Source organism: Pteronotus mesoamericanus, unplaced genomic scaffold, assembly GCF_021234165.1.
Source record: "Pteronotus mesoamericanus isolate MK-2021 breed Mesoamerican mustached bat unplaced genomic scaffold, CSHL_Meso_final contig_291, whole genome shotgun sequence".
In the NCBI taxonomy this organism is placed as follows: domain Eukaryota; kingdom Metazoa; phylum Chordata; class Mammalia; order Chiroptera; family Mormoopidae; genus Pteronotus; species Pteronotus mesoamericanus.
The window spans coordinates 8749978-8776699 of NW_026555124.1; the positions used below are offsets into that span (position 1 = coordinate 8749978).

General features: G+C 37.9%; 1 protein-coding gene across 8 annotated transcripts in view; it reads left to right on the forward strand.

Moving 5' to 3' along the window:
- NRXN1 (neurexin 1) overlaps positions 1-26722 on the forward strand; it is a 1065318-nt gene that overhangs the window by 623595 nt on the left and 415001 nt on the right. For 2 of the 8 annotated variants that reach the window (XM_054575459.1, XM_054575460.1), the window contains exon 1: positions 25085-26445. The exons of the other annotated variants lie outside the window; for them this stretch is intronic. In XM_054575459.1, coding sequence (XP_054431434.1) covers positions 26196-26445 — 250 coding nt within the window. In that variant the 5' untranslated portion in view covers positions 25085-26195. Of the gene's footprint in view, positions 1-25084; positions 26446-26722 lie in introns of those variants that run through there. 8 annotated transcript variants of the gene reach the window in all.

Below are 26722 nucleotides of genomic sequence, written 5' to 3' on the forward strand. Positions count from 1 at the left end.
CATGACTCTTGGCAGATTCCTACAATCATAGAGCTAAATGATATTGTCATGGAAGTTGAACGATTAAAAAGAAAAAGCCTGACCAGTGCTTGGCTGTTCCTTTTTTGCCTTGTACTATACAGAGCTGCAATCCCTTACTTTGCCATTCCCCATTGCCTTCATTTGAAATTAACACATATATTCAGATTCAACCATTTTCATTTTTCCTCACAAATTGGCCTTTCTAAAATGTGTGTGACTGCACTTGATTTTGGGGTTTTTGTTTTCTTCTTATTCTTGATTCACTTAGCATTTCCTGTGTGTAATGACAGTCAAATACGCGAGCAAATGGAGGAACACAAACTGGACAGGTAGGACTAGGGGGTTTGTAGGTGGGAACCGAGATCTCCGTTTAATGTGTGTCAGGAGCTCGTTTTATGCTTTGATAAATGAGGAAACCATCGAGTGTTTAGCATGATGGGACTACAGAGAGCAGCTAGTTCTCTCTTTTTATTTTAAGGAAGTGAAACTGGAGCCCAAAGAGGTTAGTGAAAGTCACATAGACAATCAGTTCATCTTTCCTGGACTTAACGCTCCTTATCTGTAACCTGAGGAGAACGCAATTGTTAAGTCATCTTTAAGGACTTCTTCAGCTTTAGAAGTTTATGATTCTAAACTCTACACCAGGTGCTCCAGATCCCAAGGGAACAAAGTACTGCCTAATGACACGTTCAGTCATCAGCCACATAGAAAAATTTATCTATGACCACTCTTTTTTTCATATCCTTTTTATTATTTTTATCAGTTTAATTAATTGAACCTTTAGTAACTTAAATATGTTGTAGAGTTAAAGGGATATTTTTTGGGATGTTTGCAGTATCTTCCCTTCAGTTTATTTTTCCTATTCTGCTTCAAATTTTAGTGGAGCAGCAAGTCTTAGAACTGCTTAGAACTTAGAGCAGCAAGCCAAAAGAACGTAGATAGAGACAAATAATTTTGCTCATAATTTAAACCACTTAAGTTTTAAGTTTTTGTTAAAATTGACTCCTCTTTCAGACTAACATGTTAGGGAAAATTCTAATACTCTTTATATAAGTCTTTTAGAAACTTCAAATGAAATTTGCAAATGTATTTTCTTCAGTTTTTAATGAAATAAAAATGATGATCTACTCTTTTATATTATTTTACATTATCCCCCTTAGCAATATAGAATGTGTATGTATACATATATAAATTCTCTCTATATAATACATACTCTCTCTATATATTTATATATAGAGTAGAGAGCTCTATATAAATATATACTCTATGTACAAATAAAATTAATATTGAATTTCAGATTGTAATGTTTTTCCTAGTATATCATCATCTACAAAAAATTAATCTCTCTTTAGCTTTCTGCATATTATTTCATTCACCTCAGGTGATATGTAGGATTATTGAATTTAGATCGCCTTTTGAAATAAACTTTATTTCAGTCATTCCTTTCCTCCCACAAGACTTTGAAAGTAAGGCCTTGTTCCAGGGAATATCCTCTGGGCTGTATACAATGGCAGGAGCTCCAGATGAGTCAGAGCTAACTGGAGGGTAATTTCTCCTGTGTAACTAATGCTATATAATTCTATTTATTGGATGTTAGTTTATTTGTTTATTAGTATCTATAAAGGGATTGTGTTTATTTTTTTCCTTAGAGCTTGGAATGGTTTCCTTTTTAAAAAAAATTTAAATTTTTTTTATATGCACTCCTGGATTAACCATACTTCTCATAATCTACAGTAGTATTCCTAGCTTTTTTGTCTTCTGACTTTTTACTGTGGTGAAAAATTCTCTGTCACATTATTATTTAGATATCTTGGCACTTTTCTCCATTTAAGTGCTTATTTGTCAGTGTCTTTGTTTATTGCTATTGTCTTTTAATTTACCAAATATTCTATAAACAGAATTACTTTCACATGCTAAAAGATTTAAATAGTGCTTTCTCTTAACATTGTTTTTTTTTATATTTTAGAATTAGTTGATGTACCATCTAACCTAATGAGGTAGATATAATTTAGTGATTAAGAGCTTTGGAACTAGACTAGCATTCAAATTCCAACTGAGAGACTACTAGCTATATATCCTTCAGCAAGTTACACTTTCTCAAAGAAGCAGCTTCTTCATCTGTAAGATGGTGGTGATAATAGCTGGTAATAGATTTAAAAAGTGTTTGGCTGGTATTTGGCACAGAGTAAGAGTTGGGTGATAATTTTGGTTGTTTTTATTATTAACTTAATAAACTAGGCCTGGTAGAAATAATTGTAAGAAGCTATGTCAATTATTCAAGAGCTAGTTTGCAATTTCCCCTTAATAACAGTGATGTTAAACTGAGGTACTTTAAAATATGATCAGAGTGGCATCCAGTATATCTTGAGTGCCAGTGTATATATGGAAACCATATCTATAGTTGCTTCCACTGAGATATAAACAAGCTTTTGTACCCACAAAATTGCACTTATTTTTAGGGCACTGGTGTCAACAGCCACCTCTTCAAAGAAATTATTTCTTTTGATCCATTTAGTAACTTGATTCCAGCTGCATAAAAATAGACTTGCAGCATTTCATTTTTCTACAGACTGCTGATGGCTGCATTCCATAACTGAAGAAATCTGTCAAAAGGGAGCCTCTGAAACTCAGAAGCTTTTACAGAAACTTGTTGCATTTGCTAGCATTCAGACTAGAATTATTTGCAATTCACAAACTGTGGATTTAAAAAAAAAAGTAGCTTCAGCCCTAGCTGATGTAGCTCAGTGGACTGAGTGCCAGCCTACAACTAAACAGCTGCCAGTTTGATTCCCAGTCAGGGCACATGCCTGGGTTGTAGGCCAGGTCCCCAGTTGGGGGCATGCAAGAGACAACCACACATTGATTTTTCTCTTCCTCTCTTTCCTCCTCCCTTCCCCTTTCTCTGGAAATAAATAAATAAAATCTTTAAAAAAATAAAACCTTCAAAATATGGAATATGATTCTTAACTCTACATGAAATATTGACCATTGCAATCTTCATAACATAAAAGTTACCATGTAATCAGTAATCACACAGTTTTAGAGTGATTTTATTATTTTCTATTCAGTCAAATAGGGCCACTCACTCAAAGAATAAGAATGTGCTCAGACATATTATGTATTTATAGGTATTGTAGTTTAACAGTAGCCACAGGAAAACAGCTATAGTAGTGAATGCATTGACTAATTGGCAAAAACCCTCCAGCTCTTCCACTCACATCTCTAAGTTTATTTATAGAGATTGGCAGTTCTGTGTGGGATTTAGGTACTTTATTATTATTATTTAACTTTAATCAATGAATATATCAATCAAAAATAAAGAGACCAGGCAAGTAAAGAGGATCCAAATGAATTCATCAACCAGTTCTACAGTCATCTAACAGGCAAATACTGATTTATCTATTAGTTCAACCTCATCCATCTCCATCCTTCAGCTGGATTATTTTGAAGCAAACCCAGGACATTGCTTTATTTACCTGCAAATGCTCAATATAAGTGTTTAAAACATGTGAACAAAAAAAAAATATAATCACAATAACTTTGGTGTCATTTTGATGATATTACTATAGCCAAGACCTAGAAATGTCTTGAATACGGTCTCTCCAGAATGTTTTACTCCCCTGGATTCTCAGAAAACAATTCAAAATGTGTGCCTACATTTTTTTTAAGTTCAGAACTCTCTAGAAAATGGAGTTCAATGACCCAGCATGGACTTGAGGCTTAAGTGAAATCTCCCTTACAAATCTGGGTCTTTATCACTATTATTCTTAGATCTGCCTGCAGGTGAAAGTGTGAGGGCTAGGGAAGAAATTAATTCACTTAGCCATCCAGCTGTCAAGAGTAGAATAGGAAAACCTACAATTTCTGTTCATATCTCAGGGCCTTTATCCGCCTAGATCTGAGGGGGGGAAAAAGAAAAGACCTTTGACCTAACTCCTAAGGGTGTGTTGTGGCTCCTCAGGAGACAGGCAGAGGAGGATTTATCATAATGTAGAGTACATACTCAAAAGCCTTATTTACTACTCAAGAGTATACACTCATACTTATTAAGATATTAAAACTCAGAGTAAAGTAGAGATTCAATGGAAATTAGATTAATTGGATTCGTTTGGTACAGAAATAAGCAAAGTGTGCTTTGAGCAACATTGTTGTTCAGAGATGCTAATAGGTGTCTTCAAGAATGGAGGGTCTTGGAGCCTGAAGTGTAATTTGTGGTAGGAATCACACAGAAGCAGATAAGGTAAGAGATGTTTTTGAAATGTTTAGCTGTAGGAATTTTATCTTCACTGAGCATTTGGTAAAATTAGTGTTCCTCATAACAAACAGTCTTGGGGGAATGTTCATGTAGAAAATTAATATATGAATGAGGAAAGGGACTGGATTTTTCATCTTGTGCATTTACTAGGCTTAAATTGCATGCATGATTGTTGCTTTATTACTGAAGTTTGGGCTGTGAGTATATATTGTAAGAAATTTTATTTTTTGAAAATTTTAAACCAAGTAAGCTTAAAGAGAATTTTTCTGACACTTAAAATGGAAAAGCTTTATGCTTTAAGTCATCCTTGCTCTACTCATTTTATAAATCTGAGAGTTCCATTCTTTGTTTCTGACTTGACTTGTGGAAAAAGTGCTAGATTTTTCATATAAGAGTGTCTAAAATAAGAGCATCTAATGTTTCTCTTTTGGAAATTTTAGCTTTTATTTATGTGAATATCATTACTATTAAATTTGGAAAGGTAATTATCTAGAGTTAGGTATGAACTGTCAAGTACATGTCTCCTGTTCTGTTGCATTTCAAATGGGACACTTCAAAAAAAAAAAAAAAAAGGTCATTAACCCCTGATCTTCCCAGTTAGTAAAATAATAGCAAAGTACCTGGCCAGGCAGCTCAGTTAATTGAAGCATCATCCAGTACACCAAAAGGTTGTGGGTTAAATTCCTGGTCCGGGAACATACATAGTTGACAGGTTCGAACCCTGGTTGGGGTGCACATGAGAGGCAACCAATCAATGTTTCTCTCTCACATCCATGTTTCTCCCTCTGTCTTTCTGTCTCTGTCTCTGTCTGTGAAAAATCAATAAAACATATCCTCAGGTGCAAAGTTAAAAAAAATACTATGATGTTCCTGACAGGAAAATACCAACCAGAAGAACTAGGGTGGTCTAGTCAGATTACAAGTGGCTCATTGCTTATTAGAGATTATTATTATTCTTTGAATGAATAAAATATTAATTTAATTTTTTAATTTTTTAATTATTTTTCCATCACCATTTATCCCATCTTTATCCTCCTCTACCTCCCCACACAGACCTTTCTCTCTGTGAGATTTTGGGGTTTCTTCCTTAATCCACTAATCCATTGACCTTTTTTATCTAGCCTCCCAACCTCCCTCCTCCTGACCACTGTTAGTATGTTCTCTGTCTCTGAGTGTCTTTCTATTTTGTTTGTTAGTTTGTTTTGTTTATTATATTCAACATATAAGTAAAATCATATAACTTGTCTTTTTCTGACTGGCTTACTTTACTTAGCATAATACTCTTCAGCTTCATCCATGCTGTCACAAAGGATAAGATTTCCTTTTTTTTACTGCTGCGTAGTATTTGTAGTATTTCATTGTGTAAATTTGCCACAGATTTTTTATCCAGTCATGAACTGAAATGTGCTCCTTTCAGCTCTAAATGTTAATGAGTCTAGAAAGGCAACTAGAATACAGAGCGATCTTGGCTGTCTGACCAAGAAAACATAGATTCAAGGGAATAGTCGTCTTAAAATATTCAAAAGACATTCTGGGTAAGTAAAAAACAGGGCCTTTTTTTCTCTTTTTGTGGTTTTGAAAGACAGAGCTTGGACCTTTGTGAGACAGTATAAGAAGGAAAGAGTACAGAGATAATAATACGCTACTAGCGATTGGAGCTTTGAACCATGCTAATATGAGAGGCTGTGAATTATCAGTTATCTGAAGATCCCAGGGAGAGGTTGTATATCATGCATCAGAAATATTATCCGAGGAAACATTTGCTGGAAGTTTGGATTACATGACTTTCAACGCTTTCTTTTTTAGTTCTAAAAATATTTTATAAATTACCATTTCAACATTGGCTATCCCAGCTACATTGAGGTACACATTTTGAGACTCTGATAAAATTGTGTATCCTTTCTATAAAAATACAGATGCACACACACAGTTTGCACACAACTTTCAAGGTTCTTAGTCCCCTTGAAGCTTATTTGTAGATCCCTGTAATGTAATTAACTTTGCAACTCTTAGTAAATCATAGAACCCTCAAAATTAAGGTGTAGTGGTTAGAAATTTTTACATATATAGATCCTTCCACTCTAAGAAAATAAAATAACATGTTTGATTTTCTGTTAGAAAGCAATTCTTGCCTATAAGACCCATCCTCAGTAGGGGCAAATAGAAATGGAGGGCAGGGATTCTCTCACACTAAAAAAGAAAAAATGTACCATGAAAAAAATATGCAATAAAGCCTCGTTTTCCTATTGGTTTGGACATAAACAACATGTTCTTGAGTCTCAGTTTTCAGCCTTGACTTTTGGATATCTGTAATAATGAAACAAGAGCACAGAAGGTTTATGTGGGAGTTAGACCTGAGGGAAAGGTGAGGAGCACCTTTTGTAATAAAAGCTAGTTGGAAGGCATGGGCGACTGGAGAATCCATTTTACAGCTCATTGACACTGCCCTTAATGGGCACAGATCATTCTGTTTATCTATGTGGAGTAATTAAACGTATATATGTATGCAAACATACGTGCACATAGAAATGGAAGTGGTTTCCTTTCAACCAGTGGTAGGAGGAGAAGTAGGGATTAATACTTCCTTATTATTACAATACATGTGTGTTTTATGCTAGTTGTTTCTGGTGTCGTCTATCTTCAATCCACACAGACTGTCTTTAGTAATTTCAAAAATTTTACAGGGGCTCATTTGAAGTGTTAACAAGAGTCGAGCAAAGGAATTAAGGAGAAAGGATTAAATAGAAACTTTATTAATACTTTTGAATTCCGGTCCATCATAGTAAGGGAGCTTTTTTAATACCACATTCCCACTATGCCTCCCAACCATAAATACATCTATTTTCTGTTCCTCCTCCTTCACTTTTCTCCTCCTTATCATAAATAATTATTTATAGTGCATTCTAGATAGTCCCTAGTGTTATACGGGGGGAAAAAAAAAAACAAACAAACTTAAGTAGATAAAAAGAACCACCTCACCTGGGCAGGATGTGAATCTTGAAGGCCTTTACTATCTATCTAATGGCAGCCAGAGGACACCCTGAGCAAATCAGTATTTCTTTGTTTTCATAAATATATACAGACTTGCCAGTAGCATCATCTTAGCAGCAGCACCAGACATTTATGAGCACCTTCTCTGTGCAAGGCTTTAGGCTGGCAAATATTTCATATTTGTGAGCAGTAGTATTGTCCATTCTCTTATTAAGAATGCAGATTACTGAGTGCATCCCCAGAAATTCAGTAAGTCCAGGGTGAAATATAATTTTAAATCATGGTTCCATGGCAAAGAGCTGTAAGTGGTCAGCAGTTTGCATTTTAAAAGAAACACTGCTTATAAAATGGAAAATCAGAGCAAGATGCAATGTTGGTCCTACCTCAATGTGGCTGCAGTATAACTAGAGAGACTACGTCTGCATACAGAGTTGCAAAACAATCCACAGGGGCTAAAACTTTGTCAAATAAGTGGTGCAGAAAATAAGCAAAGGAAGTAGGAGAGCGGACAAGGGAATCTTTATGGAAGAGGTAAAAACTGAACAGAGCCTTCAATAAATAGAATAGATACCTTTTATCAGGAGATACATATACTTTTGCTTATTAACCATGGCCATTATTCACGTTATGCCTTCCTTCTGGCCTTTTATCTGAATTCTCTAGTTTTCTCAGTTCATATCATCATCTCCTATCCATTGTGATTCTATCATCCTCCACAACTTTCCTCCGCTCCAGCACCAAGAGATGAAGATCATGATTGGTCTGTGTACTTTTAGGAAACATCAGAGCTCACAGAAATGGGCAGGACAGGATGCTGGTCACCACTTCAAAGAGCAGCTCCTGTGGGAGCTATGGGTCAGCGGTTTACTTTGATATTACTCACTATAGAAATGCCAGTTAGCTTCAGACAGGAGGTTGTTTGAGACCATTGGTAATGTTGTACAGGGGAATTATCATCAGAAATCATAAAAAAATTAAATCTGGCTACTTTTTTCACATTAAAAGTACGTAAAGTTGTTGTGCATCAGTTTTACTAGAATAGAGAAGACACAAAACATTATACCGTTTTAATTTATTTGAACCCATTTACTTGAATTATAAGATTTGTTTAACTGCCTGTATGATTTATCCAGGTAATTTTTCTTAAAAGGATAGGAACACAACTCTAATTTGAGAGTGATTAAACTCTTTATGCTTATGATCAAGTAGAGTGCACAAAATAAACTTAGTCGGAAATCAATAATATGGATGATACAGTCTAATTGCAGAAGATTCCAATGGAGAATACATAGAATACACATAATGTACAATAAATGTCTGTTTGTTTTACATATGCTCTATACCCTCTTGTTGGCAGTTGCTGTGATTTACCACCTTTTTCTCAGATCATTATGACCTTGCCCTTCTATAATCAGTGAAGTTTTTTTCTCTTCCTCTGTTTTAAACTATTTGTTTTTAGGCTTCCAAACTGGTGGCCATATATTCTTAGTTTCTTAATGTTAGAATTATTTTATCTATCTTATATATGTTATGGTACTCCCCACCCCCACCTCTTCCTGAAGAATATGGAATACTTTCCCTGGAGTTGAAGTTTTATGATTGAAACTATGTAAGATGATAAACATGAGTGTACTTTTCTGTGGTTACTTACCACTCCCCAAGAAGGTCACTTGGGGTGAGTTGGTTGCCTAGAAAGAGGACACCCAGATACAGCAGAGGTAGTCTTTATGTTCCTTCCCTACAACTCTTACATAAGAATATACACTCAGTTTCCTTGGCTGAAAATTTAGGATTACAACTCTTTATTATTTTCCACAAACTGTAGAAATTTCCACAGGCAAGATTTCAGGACAGGGGAATAATCAGAAATTACCTTATGGAAACACAAATTAATCCTAAATCCTCACTTTCTAACAGGTTTTTTTGTGGAACCTTCATTTAGGTTCAGGACTAATATCTGTTTTCCTATTAATCTGTTTCCAACTATTTGTCTTTCCTCTAGTTACAAAACCATTGAAGAATAATTCTCTTTTTCTTCTATATGAAAACCCTTCGAGTGTTTGAGGGTGGGTGTAACATCTCCCTTAGTCTCTGCCACTCCTGACTGAATACGGCCCTTCTGAGCAGGTGATCACTCTCACGTTTGTCCATGTATCTTTTAAATCAGACCGCGCAGTATGTTAAACCATACCTGATATGGTTTAAAATTCATTGTTAGATAAAGTTCAGAAAAATGAACCACCTATTAGAATTCAATTCATATCAATATATGCATGTCTGAACAGTTGCATCAAACTGTTGTCCATTATTACGTTTTTCTTCTCAGTGAAAATCTCCTGGCTCTGTTTTGCACTGAGAACTATAGAATCAGGTCTCCTGCCCGGTGCTTATGTTACTGATTTTCTCAAACCTATATGTAGGATCTTATGTTTACACTTGCTAATACTCCTGCTCTGAAGTATACAGGAGTCTGATGAAGAGGATGCCCTGGCAGTTGAAAATGTATTTTATGAGCTCTATAATAATTTAAACATTTTTCACTCCTCTGGGGCCTCTGGAGTTTTCCTAGGTAGTTTTTATTTTCATTTGCATGAACAATGTGTGTGAAAGAAAAAAACAAATCCAACTTTAAATTTTTATCTGGGCCTTTGAGGAAGGACTGCAGAAAGCAATGACAAAGACGTTCTTGGTTGGCAATCTAACTATCGATCTTATGCCACAGTGGTTTTCTGGCTGCCCAAGTCAACAACTTGTTGCTCATATGCATTTAATCATGGCGTGGTACCCAAGAGTTAGAGCAATTGAAACTCTTTAGACAGGTAATTGCATGTGTACATCAAAGTTAATAGTGGCCTTGCAGAATGACAGAATATTAAATGCAAGGGAATTGTTTAGATCAATATTTGTTCCTTAAAAACTTCACAAACAACCCTTGCCAAATAGGTGGTAAGCACCTGGTCAATAAGCATGTCTGAGTTGTGTACACTGCTGCTTTGAAATGAAATATGAAACTTACTCAAAGGCATTTTCTTCTTGTTTAAGGGCCTTGGGTAGCCTTAGTTTCCAATTATCATCTTTAATGGGACCTCCATATTAAACCAATTAACTTTGTTAAATGTATGTGTTTCTGAAGGAACCCAAAGCGTATTGTGACTCTTTAACATCTCAGTTCTGGGCCAATGTTATCTACTTTCCTTAAGGATAAATGTGCCCTCAGGGCCCAGAGTGGCTGACTTCCTCATTTGAGTAATCATCCTGCAGAAGTGAGTTATATTTTAAGTATGTATTTGGCTTCCAAAAACTGGTAACATAACACACTGACATTGGGTTAAACAGAAGATAGTTTTATTTTTAAATTTAGTAAGAAATTCTTGAGGTAGATGATACAGGGCTAACGTAACTACACATGAGAACATTAGGTTTTTAGGCTCCTCCTGTCTTCTTGCTTCGCCATCCATAGAGCGTGTTGAAACTTGTGGTCTCAGGATAGTTATCTCCCATTGGCATTGACTGCATTTTGGGCAGAAAGAATAAATTTTGTAGCAAAAAAGGTAGAAGGGACATGCTGTCTAAATCTGCCTTTTAAAAAAGAACCCCTTTCCAGCGATTTCCATTTTCTTAAGATTAACTGGGTCACAAGGGCACTCTGACTTTAAGGATGTTTGAAAAAGCTACCCTAAGCACTTCATTCAATCCTCCTCAATAATGATAATTAATAATAGGTTCAATATATCAGGGAAAAGGCAGAATTGAATACAAAACCAGAAGTATCTGTCACAACTGCCTTTCTAGATTGATAGCTTGAACTATGAACCAAGGACAGGGGTCAACCCCCACCCACAAAAAGAAATTCAATTGAGCAGTCACAGATGTTTTAAAATTATATTTTATTCTTATGTTATAACAGTTGTCCCAATTTTTCCCGCTTTGCATCCCTCCACCCAGCACCGGCCACACTCCCTCAGGCAGTCCCCACACCATTGTTCATGTCCATGGGTCATACGTGTCAGTTCTTTGGCTATTCCATTTCCTATAATGTACTTTACATCCCTATGGCTATTTTGTAATGACCTATTTGTACATCTTAATCCCCTCACCTCTCACCCATTCCCCTATATTCCCCTCCCATCTGGCAACCACCAAAACCCTCTCCATGTACATGATTCTGTCTCAGTTCTTCTTGTTTGCTTAGTTTGTTTTTCAGATTCAATTGTTGATAGGTATGTATTTATTGTCATTTTATTGTTCATAATTTTGATCTTGTTTTTCTTAAATAAGTGTCTTTAACATTTCATATAATAATGGTTTGGTGATGGTGAATTCCTTTAGTTTTTTTCTTGTTTGAGAAGCTCTTTATCTGCCCTTTTATTTTAAATGATATCTTTGCTGGGTAGAGCAATCTTAGCTATAGGCTCCTGCTTTTCATGACTTTGAATATTTCTTGCTCATTCCTTCGAGCCTGCAAAGTTTCTTTTGAGAAATCAACTAACATTCTTGTGGGAACTCCCCTGTAAGCAATTAACTGCTTTCCTCTTGTTGCTTTTAAGATTATCTTTCATCTTAATCTTTATCTTTATCTTTAATCTTTGGCATTTTAATTATGATGTGTCCTGGCATGGGCCTCTTTGCATCCTTCTTGTCTGGGACTCTTTGTGTTTCCTGGACTTACATGTCTATTTCCTTCCCCCAATTGGAGCAGTTTTCTTTCACTATTTTTTCACATAGATTTCCAGTTTCTTGCTCTTCCTGTTCTCCTTCTAGCAATCCTATCATGAGAAGGTTGGAGTGCTTGAAGTTGTCCCAGAAGCTACTTACACTATCCTCATTTTTTTTCGGATTTTTTTTCGTTTTACTGTTTTGATTGGTTGTTTTTTGCTACCTTATGTTCTAAATCATTGATTTGATTTTTGGCTTCATCCACTCTGCTGTTTCCCAGTAAATCGTTATTTATTTCAATTAGTGTAAACTTCATTTCTGACTGTATCTTTTTTATTCTGTTGAGGTCCTTGCTAAGTTACTTGAACATTCTTATAACTAGTGTTTTGAACTCTGCATCTGATACATTGCTTATCTCCATTTTGTTAGTTCTTTTTCTGTTTTTTCATTCGAGCCATGTTTCTTTGTCTCCTCAATTTGATGGCCTCCCTATGTTTGTTTCTATGTATTAGGTAGAATTGCTATGGTAGTATGGCCTAATGTGGTAGGTATCCTATAGGGTCCAGTGGCACAGCCTCCCCTATCACCCAAGTTCGGTACTCAAGGTGTGCCCTTCATGGGGGCTTAGTACACCCTCCTCTTGTAATTCAGCCTTGGTTGTTGTTAGCAGGTCAATGGGCGGGATTTACCCAGGCCAGTAAGCTGCAAGGACTGGCTATGACCACTTACCACCAAACTCAGGCCTCCATAGAGGATCAGCTGTGCAGGGGAAGGGTGGTGGTGCTCCAGCATGGTCTGTAGCTGTCCATGGATATACAGGCTCTGGGATTTCCCGGGCACTGCGGCCATGGTTGGCCCCCACATGTGTTCTTCCCAGGGCCACCCTGTATGAGCTATAAAGCTGTCTGAGATGGCTACTACTTGTGCTGGGCTTGGACATTTCCAAGTGAAGCCAAATTGTGAATCTAGGCTGGCTACTGTTAGTGCCCTGCATGGGGCCACTTAGCAAAAGGTATGGGAGCTAGGGGCTTACTGAGGCTGGCTACTGCTTGTTTTTAAGCAGTTGATAGCATTTAAGAAGCTATGAAACATGAGCCTAGATAAGACATTCATATGGAAAAGTCTCTGTTAACTGTTTGGGTGGGACAGAGTCTCAGGGGATCTCCAGGGCTGGGCAAACAGTGTTAGCTGGGTTGATGGAGTCTCAGATATGGCACCTGCCTGCTGGCTCTGTGATTCTTTGAGAGGAGGGTTAGGAAGAGGGACAATGTCTCTTTCCTTCCTCTGTCCTCCTTTCTGTCAGGGAGAAAGCTTTTCCCCAACTCCCTCCTTGATGCTAGACTCTTTGGTTCCTCCCTGTATACCACTGGCCTCTTTCAAGCTGCTACCCCAGTGCTGGAGCTCATAGGGAGTGACTCTTAAAACCCATGTGTGGATTTTTTAAGGGGAACTGTTTGGGATTCCAGCAGTTTCTTCCACTGACTCAATTCCTGCTAGTTTTTGCAGCCAGGAGTAATGAGGACTCATCTTCCCAGCACTGGAACCCTTGCTGGGGGGCCTGGTGTGGGGCTGGGGCTCTTTGTTCCCAAGATATTTATCCAGAATTTGTATCTGCCACATGTGGATGTAGGACCAGCTCGTTCTGCATCTCCACCCCTCCTACCAGTCTGGATGGATGTGGTTTCTTTAATTCTGTCATTTTCAGACTTCTATTCACTTGATTTATAATGGTTCGGAGTAATGGTTCTTTTATATTTTAGCTATAATTTTGATGTGGTTCTGCAAGGAGGCAAGCCACGTTTACCTATGCCTTCATCTTGACCGGAAGTTTTAGTCACTGATTTTAAAAATGCATCTTGTTATTCCTATATAGATACTCCTTAGTAAGTCATTGGAAACTATTGAATTCTTTTGTACCAGCTCTGAGTCTTCTTACAAATCATATTTTTATATTATTTTACCTGGGAAATCATAACACAGTTTCTATTCTTTGACCTGTCAACAATCCAACTCTTGATTTTTTAATTCCCAGACTTGGAAACCCATTGAATTCAAACTTCATTTGCTCAACTCACCTGTTTCTATTGTTTTATTATTGGATTGAGGAATTTACATTAGGTGAAAATAATATCAACCATTTCTCCAAGGCTGGCTGATCTCAGCTATACTGAACAACTTCAAACTCCTTCTAAGATTATTTGGATCTGACAGTCAAATTTTATTCTATTGGGTTACAGATGTGTACTTTTCTAATTTGGTTTCTGTGTGTAGTTCCTTATTCTCTTTAATTTTCACAGATAATTTCCTAGTTTGTGCAATAGATTATTCCACCATGTTTAGAAACTATTACTACAGTTACACATGCAGCACGAAATGTCTATGTTATTTCCTTGCTGGTGTCCTTGCTCTCAATGTCTCCATAGGTTATTGAGTTAAAAATGCCTTAATATCATCACTATTTTGACAAACTGGAAAAAAAGTGAAATTAAAATAAAAGCTGGAACTTTATCCACTACTTAACCACTGCAACTGAGGTATCAGTTAACAATGTGAAGGGCAGGATTCTAGACAGATAAAACCAGACAACTGAGGAATAAGTTAGAATAAATTATTAGATTTTGTTACAAACCATTTGTTTAGCAATGGGGACTTTTCCTAATTATATGACATAGAAAACATGCAATTTCCTTAAACATGAGTCACCTAATGTAAACCTCTAAAAAACTGGACTGTGAAAAAGAGGCTCATGATTTCCCTGACCCACATTGTATACATGTAAAAATTATTTGCGTGTATTGTTTAAGATTATGAGTTTCTCCTTCTTGAATATAAATGCACTTTAAACTAGTTAGAATATTCACATGGATATCCCAGAGCAGTTTTATGCTACAGATTGTCTCAAATCTGTATAGAATACTGTCTGATGGCATTGGTTGATATTGTTGTGAACCTGAAAAAGTAAAGCAAATACTTGCTGAAATTTATAGTTTTCAGTTTTCTAATGCTAGTAAATGTAAGTTGCTTCAAAGTAATCACCTATATTTTTCCTAAAGACAAAAAGAAAAAAACCTCCCATAGCAGTTCAGAGTTTTCCTCGTTGAGCTAATTATCTTGGCTTGCATGGCAGTTTTGTTTTGTCTTTTCCTTTTCTTCCCCTCATGCTGTATAAAGACTTGCTCAAAGTAGTACAGCATAAAGGAGAAGTTTTGTGTTTTTTTTAAATTGTAATCTCTTCCATTGGTTGGCTGAGAGGATATGTGTTTGGGGGTCTTGTGCAGTTTCTCTAGAGATTATTTATGTAAATTAAAGAAAATCAGTATTACTTGAAGAAATAATGAAAATTTTGATTTCACAGTACAAAAGAGGGTACTGTCTAATCCCTCAAGTAGGAAATTGCTTTTCTTCATGATCCATTACTTTCATACTGTTTTTGGCTGCTACTGCTGAAGGAGGGAAGGCCCACCTTTGCTCTTCTCCTGCCATGCCTGTTTTCTTGCCTCTGTAAAACATGGCAATAAATAATAGTTGAACAGAGTAAATTTAAATAACAATAATAGTAAAATACATTACTGATAAGATCTTCAAGTCTCAACTGGACAACTCTGATTATACTGAGGCAGGAGGTAATTTACATGGGAACCTGAAATGAGAAATCAAGAATTTGGCATAATGTAGCAAAGAGAATGTGACTTATTTGTTGTTCTTTGATAGCTGCTATAAATATGACATGGAACAGGACAGCACATGATCCAAAACTGGTGATTTTTCTGAGGTAGACAGGTGTTTCTGTGAGATGCTTTGAATTTTTTCTTCGACAAATGACAGATCGGAATATTGTCAATATGAAGGACTGCTAATTATGTTTGCAGTTAATCTTCTGTTATTCATTAAAGTTTCCATTTTTCAACACAATTTAAGCTGGTGTTCACTGTGCTATGAAGTAGCATTATTTTAAAGCAAACCACAGTCAATTGGACCAAAAACAGGTCCATTCTAAATATTTGGTTCTTAAATTTTATTAATGAGTAAAATTTTACATTACACACAAATTATAAGCTTCCTTGGTTTTTAAAAATTAGAAAAGCAAATCAAGTTTAAATTATTTTAAGGTAATGGTATATAAGACATTTATTTCCTCTCTCCATTTGGATATAAAATATTCGGTCTAGAAATGCTTCTTCTATCTCTTTGATTATGTACCTAGGGCAATCTAAGGATAAACCAGTTCATTGGAAAATAATATATGAAGCAATCAACAGATATGCATTTAAAAAATCATCAGCTATGCTTTGTTTCAATACCTATCATGTGTTAAAAATTGAGGACCACACCATATGCCTAATGAAAGCTTCATTAGGAAAACATTAGTAGATTAATTCTACTCACTGTATGGTTTATTTTATTTAGAATACAATAAAGTAAGTTTATTAGTTTGTAGATATAATCTTTTCTATTGTACCTCAATACAGCCATGAACAATTCCACAGAGTCCCACAGATCTACTAAGACCTGTCAAGATAAGCACACAGTTCTCTGGGGGAATCATTTCAGCAATAGAACAGAGAAAATCTGGGGAAAGTAATTCTTTCTTGAAAGAAAAAGAAGACATTAAAACAAAAAACCCCCACTGATTAATGATTTTTCAAAATGTCTCAGAGGTGATGTATTTCTAATACGAGTATAAAAATATATAATCTATTTTAAGAATAAATGTTTTTGAACATAAGTATTCATTTTGATATATTCTAAGATATTTGAACTATGTAAAATGATCATGCAATCTGAATTGAGCCACTGAAAGTTCTTCCGACACCTAGAGCTTAATCTTCCTTTATCCATCCCAGAACAAATATATTAGATTATAAGTTCTGCTATAGTGATATTATTTGAATGGTTATAGTTAAAATGGTGCCAACATTCCATTATAAAATCCTATTTTCAAGGATTTATAAGTTTGCTCTGCAATTCAACTGGGCAGCAAGTATCTTTGGTACTTTTTTTCTTTTACATAGTATGAGAAATAAAAACATTTGTTTATAACCTGAGTAGAATATGACAATGAATTCCATTATTTTTCATAACCATTTTTTTAGCATTCTAATTAATGTTCATCTTAAATTTATTATATGTTTTTGACCCTGAAAGAACTAACCAAACAACTTCAAGAATCAGTTGAGGAGGACTTGTTTCCTTTGTTGGTTTTGGTTGGTTATTTGAAACTCCTTAACATGGACATATACTTAACTAGTTGCTTTGATACTTTATTAATTAGCACAATAATAATATAAATACATTATTACATCTCTTGGGTATTTTTTTTAATTATTCAGTCTTTTTTTTTTAATTTATTTACTTTTTAAATACATTTGTCTCTTGGGTATTTCTAAAAGATATTTGTAAATAGTCTCTACTTGAGAAAGCAGCAATTAACTGGCAGAGCTCATAAAATTTTCCAATAGAGAGATATGTGTTAAAATTGGGTAGAATAATGAGTGGGAAATTAAGAGAGGAGGAGAAGGAGAAAGAGATTTTACAGAGGGAATGCCATGAACAATGGCAAAGAAGTTAAGAAGTGAATAGTGTCTAAGGAAGAGAGAAACTCATGTGGCTGGAGCTCAGGATGTTTGGCGGCAGTAGGGGGAGTGGAAGAAGTTGAGATAAAGATAAAACAAGAAATGTAGCATAGAAACCAGTGTTGAAGGGCTTAATATGCTATACTAAAGAACTTTTACTTTAAATGAAAATCAGATCTTTGTAGTGAGATAGTCACACTAACTTAACTCTAGTACTAACATCAAACTAAAACTCTGACAAAATATGTAATCTAATATATTTGTCCTGAATTGGATGGGGATTAGATTATAGACCCCAGATTAACCTATTTAGAAATTTGATTCAGATTACATGATGAAATCCCTTTTAGTGCATTCAAATGACACTATATGTTCTACAATATATATTTATAAAGATAGTTCAAATTGGTTTATGTTCTCAATGTTTAAGCAGTCAAGAAATAGAACTCATGGTATGTGCATGATTTCTGGTTCCTCATTTAAATATCTGCATTTACTAGGGAATTTGAAAATTATGTCTTGGTTTTTGTATCACCCTAAATTTGGCTTATGGTTGCTGTTCCATTCTCAATGTTTCCTTTTTCTTTAATGATGGGCATGATAGAATGTGCTGGTGCATTACAGGAAGACATATCTTAGGTTGTCAGTTTTTGGCATTGAATCTTCCTGTAGCTAATGCTGGTTAGACTGGAGGCCTGATATACCAAGACCTGAAAGGATTTTGTTTTGTTTCTTTTCTTTGTTTATGATAACTGGCTATTTGGATGGCCAGTATTAGGTTTTATATGGAAACAAGTATGCTCACTGATTCTAATTTATTTTCTCCATACTTAAGAAAATAACAAGGGAAGAATAATTCATTCTAAAAATAAATAAATAAGCATATATGGTCTGTCCAGAAGGTGTTCCACTATATAATATAAAAAATGGAGGCAATTACTGAAGATACAAGATACAAGAAACATTGTGCCATAGAACAATGATACCTCAGTCCCCTTCAAAGCAGGCACCTTGGGACCTCACAGAGTTGTCCCACTCGCCATCAGCTTCCGCTTTGTATTTTCCTGAATCTCATTGACTATCTGAAATCCCTTACGTTTCAAAGGTGATTTTAGTTTTGGGACAAGCCAGAAATGACAGGGCACTAAATCTGGGCTGTAGATGGACTGAGGAAGCTGAGTGATTTGATGTTTCACCAAAAAACAGCACGAGACATGATGTATGAGTGGGTGTATTATCATGATGAAGCTGCCAATCACCATCTGCCCATAGCTGTGGCCTTCTGAATTCCAAATAGTTTCTGTGGAAGAATGTTAAAGCTCAATGCAAAATTTGATGCAGATTCGTTACTCTACTCATTCAGTCATTTTGAATGCAATGGCCACACAGTACACATGCTCACTCAGGGGTGTCTATAGCCCCCACCGACTAGTACAGTGAAGGCATCGTTGTTCATAAATACACATTCCAGTACACTGTCCTTGGCTGCCAGATTATATCATGATTGATATCATACAAACCATTCTTGTTATATTAACAATGGCTGGACTTCTTCCAGACAGACTATATACATACACACACACACACACACAGACACATACATACACACATACTATTTACATATACATACACACAGTACCAGACACTATTCTAAATGGCATACTAAATGTTTTATATGTATCAACTCATTTAATAAGAACCCCATATCAACTCCTTTTACAGATGGGGAAACTGAGTTTAAATGATCTGCCCAAGGCCACATGGCTAGCAAGTTTGTAGAGTCAGACTAGATTCCTAGTGTAGTGCCCCTAGCCACTGGCCAGGCTAATCAAAGAAGATCTCAAATACAAAATGTGTGAAGGAAAAGAAAATAGCTTTTTCTGAGTAAAGGGAATTTATAGTTTCATGGTGTGAGATAAGGACAAGTAAGCTGATATGGTATACATGTTGAATCATTTAAAACATTCTTTAAAGAAGAGATCTGGGAACAGCACTGTTGTCTATGCTAAGCACACAGCTAAGGAGGTGTGAGCATTGGTGAGGAGCTTAATTAGAAAGCTCCCCCTGTATTGGTAATAAAACCTGTGTCAAAGACTTTGACATTCAGAAAGAGCAGTGGTTCTGAAACTCTCGTTTCCCTGGGCAAGCAGTATGAGCATCACCTGGGAGATTGTTAGAAATGCAAATTATCAGGCCTTTGTACAGGTCTAGGGAATCAAAAGCAAAGCAATCTCTGATTTAACAAGCCCTCCTAGTGATTCTCAGGCACACTAAAGTTTGAGCACCACAGATTTAGAGAAACAGAAATGGAACTAAGTAATAATTGGGAAGATGGCCAAACTTGACTACAGACTAAGTGAGGAGTGTTTAGAATATGGCTAAATTAAAAATCACCGTTCAGCTCAGAATCATCACATCTTTAGCATCCATCTAAAATATGTGCATATGAATAAATGACAATCACTTATATCTGGTTGCTTAATATATTTTAGAAACTGTTTCAGTTTCATTACATATAGTGTTATAATCATATATCACAGATGAGGAAATTGGGGCTAGGGGCCATTTGACACGATGTCATACAAATAATAACAGTCAACTCAGATTCATACCCACTCTCTGGCACTGGTCACATGTTTCCCCACTACATTATGAACATATTCAAATCAAAAGAGCAGACCCTATACAAGAGTTTGTTAGCAACACAGTTTTGGTTTAAATAACTGTATGAGCAATATAAGATGACAATGACTGAAAGATGACATGTGATTTGGTTGGTGACTGAACAGGGCCCACAACACTTCAAGATGTAGTTACAGAGAAATCCCTTTGACACTTCCTTGGTGCTTAGGCAGGTAGGACATCATAAATGAAAATTTATATAAATGAGACATGAGAAAAAATAGAGACCATGAAATACTGCAGTCCTAAACACAGAGAACTTCAATTCAATAGATCTATTCATGTTTCAAACGTCAAACTGTACACCCAGGCTTTAATTTAATTTGAGTGAATTGGCTCATCATGTTGGCTCATGTTGGGTTCTCACTACTCCCTCTAGCAGTTCTAGATAATAGCTAAATTGACTGAATTCACCAATCTATACCTGTGACTGGATCATGGGTGGCAGGAGATGAGAGTGCACTCCAGATAAGTAAACACTTCATAAATAAATCTGACTTTTTGGCAACATTATTACTTCTGTGGGCTTTAAGTTTATCATCTGAATAATAAAGACATTGCACTGTAGTATCTCCAGGGATGCTTTTAGCCCTGGCTTCTTTTTTTTTCTTTTTCTTTTTTTGTGTTTTACTCAATATTCTGGCTTTTCTAGTCTGATCTTTTCTCAGATTACCCTCAGGGACCTGCCAGTAACCCAGAAAGTTAACAGGATCAGAGGTTTATCTTTACAACTTCATGGATGACACCCTCTTCTAAGTCTCTCCCTCTTTACCCTCTTTCAGTTCCAGCTCACATGCAGGTAGATGAATAGGTGGGATCTGCTTCTCTTTTTCTTTGTGCTGACACTAGTAGAATTGCAAAATGCAAGACTGACACTCTCCTCATTTTTAATTTTTAAAAAATCAGTGCTGCTGGTGAGTTTTAATATACTTCCCCTCTGCTGCTTTTAGTGTCTACTTTTTATTTAAGAAGCTTAATACTGAGCTATAAGAATGTCCAATTATGTTTAAGGAAAACATGAAAAGGTTGAAAGTGTCTGCCTGACAACCATCCTGTTTCTTGAGACAGAGGGATGATTTTGGGAATATGAAAAAATAATTTGAAATGGCCTGTCCTTTCACATTTCTCCCCACACTCCCCCTTCCATTCTTTCTTCTCTCTCATTCCATTTCCTGTGTTTTATCCCCTCAGCCATCAAACCCATCTCCCATTTCTTAACACTTGTTTGGTTTAGGATACTTGCCCTCTTATTCACCATAAATCAACTATGAATGGACTTAGGACAGTTAATCATGCGCAGCTATTTGGTTCTTTTGGTAGATCTCTGCAACCGCAGTTGTTAGAGGCACATAAGGGTTAACCACTATTTCAAGAATTTCTGCAAGTACAGGTCATACTGAATGTAAGGTGCAGACCAACTTCTGCTGCAAAGTCAGACATTTAATTGAGTAGGCACAAAATCTGATCGGCTGCTTTGGAAGCTTGATGAAGTTCCAGCTCTTGGCTCTTCTGGGTGCTTAAAAAATGATTTTCAAAACAGGTTTTCATGAAGCAAAGATGGCAGTATTTTGGTGACAGCACCCTGCTCATCATCTGTCAGAATTAGGTGACTAAGATCTGTTAAGGGTCACTAATAGCACCCATTTCACATGGTCTCGTGATGACTAAATGAACTAATACATTTAAATCTGTCAGATCTGTGCCAGTTACAAAAGTGTTAGTTCTTATTATTACTATTATTATGGCACCATTCCTTACAGTAAAGGGTGAAATGCCTCTTATAGCCACATACCCTATTTAAGTAGAAGCAAAGCATGTCTATGAGGTATTTTGGCCAATCCATATATCCTAAATATTAATGATTTCACCAAAGATAACCCATTTCTAACTTCCATTACACCAATTGACAAGCCAGTTATTTCACCAATGATAACTTACTTCTAACATGCATTAAATTAATTAGCAAAGCCACATCATGATCGGAGATGATGAGAGCTCAAGGCTTCTAGAAGTCACCTCTGACTTCTATAATTCTGGCTGAGACACTGGAGCATAAATTTCTGATGAAGGCAACTGACTCTCTTGGGACACGGAATAACACTAGCACACATTTATATCCCGCTGTCTATGCTGAAATATTTAAGAGTATATTACAGGGAGCCGGACACCATGTCTCCTGCAACCAGTTCTTCACTCACCTAAGCACAATTTGTCAAATGCTGCCTCAGTTTCTTTTAAGTAATGCATTTCTAGCCACAAGGACTGACCAATTGAAGAGACATAAAGAGCATGCACAAGCTTTATTTGCATCATCCAGGTTAGGCATGAGTTTACTCATAAGACTTTTCTCTACTCTCTGTACAGAGAATTGCTCCTTGTTCCACCAAATTACAACCATTTATAATAAATATTGCAGCATCAGTATCACAGCATCTACCCTAGAACCTCCTAGGTATTGCAAAGGTGCCCTAGACATCTGCCTGAAACACTACAGCTACAATTTCTTCTTTCAAGGAAGACATAAATATTTCTTCTTTAGCTCTTGAGACTCTTGTAAAACTGTGATTTCTGGCCTATCCTTCCCCTAACCCTGCCTTTATCTCCCAAGGTCCCAGGCAATGTAAGACTGACAGGGCAACCTCTTCATTGAATTCTCTTGGGAAGATTCATCAGAATTTTCTATCCTTATCCTACTTCTATGGCTTTAATTTATACAAATAACTCTGCAAAGCCCCAGCCCCATCCTTCTCTATTAATCAAGAGAATAACAAATACAGTCAATTCTTGTTACCCACAGATATGAATTCACCTCCTCACTAAAATTTGTAACACCCCCCAAATCAACACGTGTGGCACTATACTGGTCATTAATAGACATGCACAGAGTGGCAAAAAATTTGAGTCCCTGGTACCCATGTTCCCAGCTGAAGTCAAACAAGGCGACACTCTGCCTTGCTGTGAATTAACTGTATGTTCTACGAGACTAACTTACATTTCACAATATGTTGGGCACTAGAGGGAGTACAAATGAAGATTGGACTCTGCTCCTGTTCAGAAATTCATCTAGCTCAGGAGGGGAGGACAGATTAACACCATATATGAAGGTTTTGGAGAACAATGAAGTGCTCTACATTTTCTATAGATGGAAGGAACTGAACAAATTGTGCAGGCTAATCAGTTTCAATGTTAGAACTATATGGGAGGAAAGGCATAATGCCTTAATTGTGGAGAGCATTTGATATATTTTAAAGCATTCTCTCATTAAATATTGCATTATATCCTTCCTGCCCTGTAGGATTCTTAGGAAAGATGGGAACATGACTATTTTATAAAGGAAGCCACGGAGCCTCAGGGAGAGCCTGAGTAACTAATCCGACATAACCAGTAAATGGCAGTGCCAAGAATGCAGCACAGGTTCCCTACCTCCTAAGCCACAGCTCTTTCCGTATTAACACTATGAAATATCAAATTCTGAGTATGAGCCTAGAGTTTTAAAACCATACTGCAAGGGTGATTATCCTCTTCTTTGGAAGCTTTACTTGATATTTCAAAACTGAATAATCACAACCCTTGACTAGTGAATGAAAATCCATGTGATAAAAAAATAAAATAAAATAAGGAGTAAATAGCCTGTGGATACGGGCAGTGACAGGAAACCATGGAAGGTGCTGGATTTGGATTCTGTTGGACTTTGAGCAGGTGGGGAAGCTGGGAAATATAGCATATTTAAGCCAAATAAATCAAAGCACCTTCTCTACCATGGCTAAAGCATTTCAATTAGTGAACTGAAGAATTATCTTTTTAGTAGACTGGCATAAACTTTTGTCAAGAATGTAAGATGATGATGAATCGCTGCAGATTTAAGTTTGTGGCCCCTGGACACTGTTACAAAGTGACCACAAGAGATCCTGGGTTGCCTCATGAAGTGAACTACAAAGGAACGTGGAATTCTAAGTGGGCATGTGGGTGAACGGCTGACTTGAGTTAAATCCTCCTAGAATTATTATTTTTTCAATATGTGACTTTATATTTCTTGATATAAAGGATTATGTAGATGACGAGAAGCCTGTGGAAAGTAGTGCCTATTTTTGAGTTGTTTCCCTTTCTCTTTAAATAGAAGGAAAGACAAAAAAAATATTCAGTCACTAGACATGTCATAGTTTTTATCATCTTTTGGAAACTGGAGCAGTGTTTCAACTGTAACCCCAAATCCACACTGCCAGCCTCCAGTGACTGCGGTCTTCCTTGCCAAGTTCACTTGCCGTGCTTTCTAGCTTTTTAGATGTTTAGATGTGTGTGGGCTTTGCTGGTCTTTCATCCAGGACACATAGATTCCAGTTGAAGACACTGAATTTTACCATTATAAATGTCCTGTCTTTCTTGGGGGCACTGGATGTAAGAATTCTTGTTTCTTGATGCTATTTTCCTTATAAGACAGGATGGGAGAAAGTTAGAACTCTACCATTATCAAAGATCACCACAGGGGGCTTCTATGGAGGTCTTGTGGGTTCTTAAATATCTCTAAAATACTTGACTGAAATACGAGCAACCTCATTCATACTATTTTTCTCCTCTGCTGTCCTCTTTCCCACCTGTCTCCTTTCTCCCTTTCATTCTCCCTTTTTCTGTCTGTTTCTCAGCTGCCACATTCTCTTATCCTTTTTTCTCCTGTGTGTTTTGGTTCCATGCACTTTCACTGCCTTGCGAGAGATACGATGTTGTAGTGGGAACAAGGATTCTTTGTTATGAGTAATATCTGTAATTAACAGATCATCAAAACTGATGCTGAGTAGATGGTGTCAAGCCATATTTAGCAGATTGGGTTTGAACACCTGGCAGAACAAGTTTGGTCCAATAAAAATAGCCGAATTCTTTCCCTTTTAAGATCTCTCAGGACACTGGTTACATCTAAACCATAGGGGTAGGAGAAGGGTGCCATTTGCCATTGTAATTCAGACGGAGGGATCACCTGGCAGAGGAGGGAGAGTTGCTTTTTAGGTGTTCCCCGCATCGCCGTACACGTGTCCCTCTGATGCGTGGAGAATGCGTGAGATAGGCGAAGCAGGACGATTTTTGTGGGAAGCTAGACCAGCCTCCCTCGTTACATAGGCTCGTCCTCTGCATTGCATCCCAGCTTCAGTGATTTGCTGTTTGGAGACTGCAGATTTGCATAGAGCCCCTCGCCTCGCCAGCGTGTGTGGTATTTCTTTTCTTTTCTTTTTTTCTTTTCCCCCTCCACTCGTCTGCTGCTGCTTTTTCCTTAGCTCTCTTTCCCCCTTTGATCCCCACTCCCTTCATCAGGGTGCACTCTTGCCTCTGAGCCCCTTGCGGGGTGTAAGTGTCAGGAGGCAGGGGACGGAGATTGCCTGGGAGCAGGCAGGCGATGCGCGCCCCTGCTCCCCGTGCTGCTGCCGCTGCCGCTGCCGGAGCGAGGCTGGCGCGAGCGGACACGCCAGCCGGGGCTGAATGGAGGGAAGTGGCGCCTGGATTCCATGGGGTCTGCTTCTCCCTTGAAAGGAGGTTGGGCCGGCGAAGTGGCCTCCCAAGTCCCCACGCACAATGCTAAATGGATTTACCTAGTGGATTCCAGGTGGATGGCTGTCATGTAGAAGTGAGGACCCTCCGGGAGGAGCTTTAAACAATTTCCCCGCTCCCCACCCCCTGGCACGCACTCTCGCCCGAAACTCTTTGGGAGTATCGCTGGAGAACCTGGAGCCCTGGAAATCTGGAAGCAACCGCCCGCTCCGCACTTGCTGTTCCTGGGGGCTGCCTTCCCGGACAAGTCCCCCATCAGCTGCATTTGCCTCGGCTATGTTTCGGATTCTTTGGGGTGCAAGGCACGGCGGACTCCAGGACCCGAAGAAGACTGTCCGAAGGAGGGAGACGATGGGTGCTCTGGCTCGGTGAGGCAGCGCCCCGCAGCCCACTCTGAGCCTCCTGCTCCCTTGTGCCCTCTCCCCTCCCCGCGCCCCAAACTTTGCCTCCCGAGGCAGCCGCCCCTCAGCGGGCGCCCCGCCATGTACCAGAGGATGCTTCGGTGCGGTGCCGAGCTGGGCTCGCCCGGGGGCGGCAGTGGCAGCGGAGGCGCAGGGGGGCGCCTGGCCCTGCTCTGGATTGTCCCGCTCACCCTCAGCGGCCTTCTAGGAGTGGCATGGGGGGCGTCCAGTTTGGGAGCGCACCACATCCACCATTTCCATGGCAGCAGCAAGCATCATTCAGTGCCTATTGCAATCTACAGGTCACCGGCATCCTTGCGAGGCGGACACGGTGGGTCTGAGATGCCAAGTTGTCTGGGGTTACTCCCTCGCTCCCCCCTTTCAACCCCGCGCTCGCTTTTTAGCCCCTAAGGCTCGGAGAAATGGGAGCAGAGAACCGGAGGTGCATTTGGGTGTACTTGGTGGGAGCCACTTATCTCTTTGAAGACAATAGAAAAGAGATGGGGGAAGGCATCTAGTGTGTTTGTGGTGTGGGATGGGAGGGGCGTTCCTTGTAGGGGTGCTGGAGAGAGAGGTGGGGCACCTATTAAAGGACTGGCCCTGGTTGG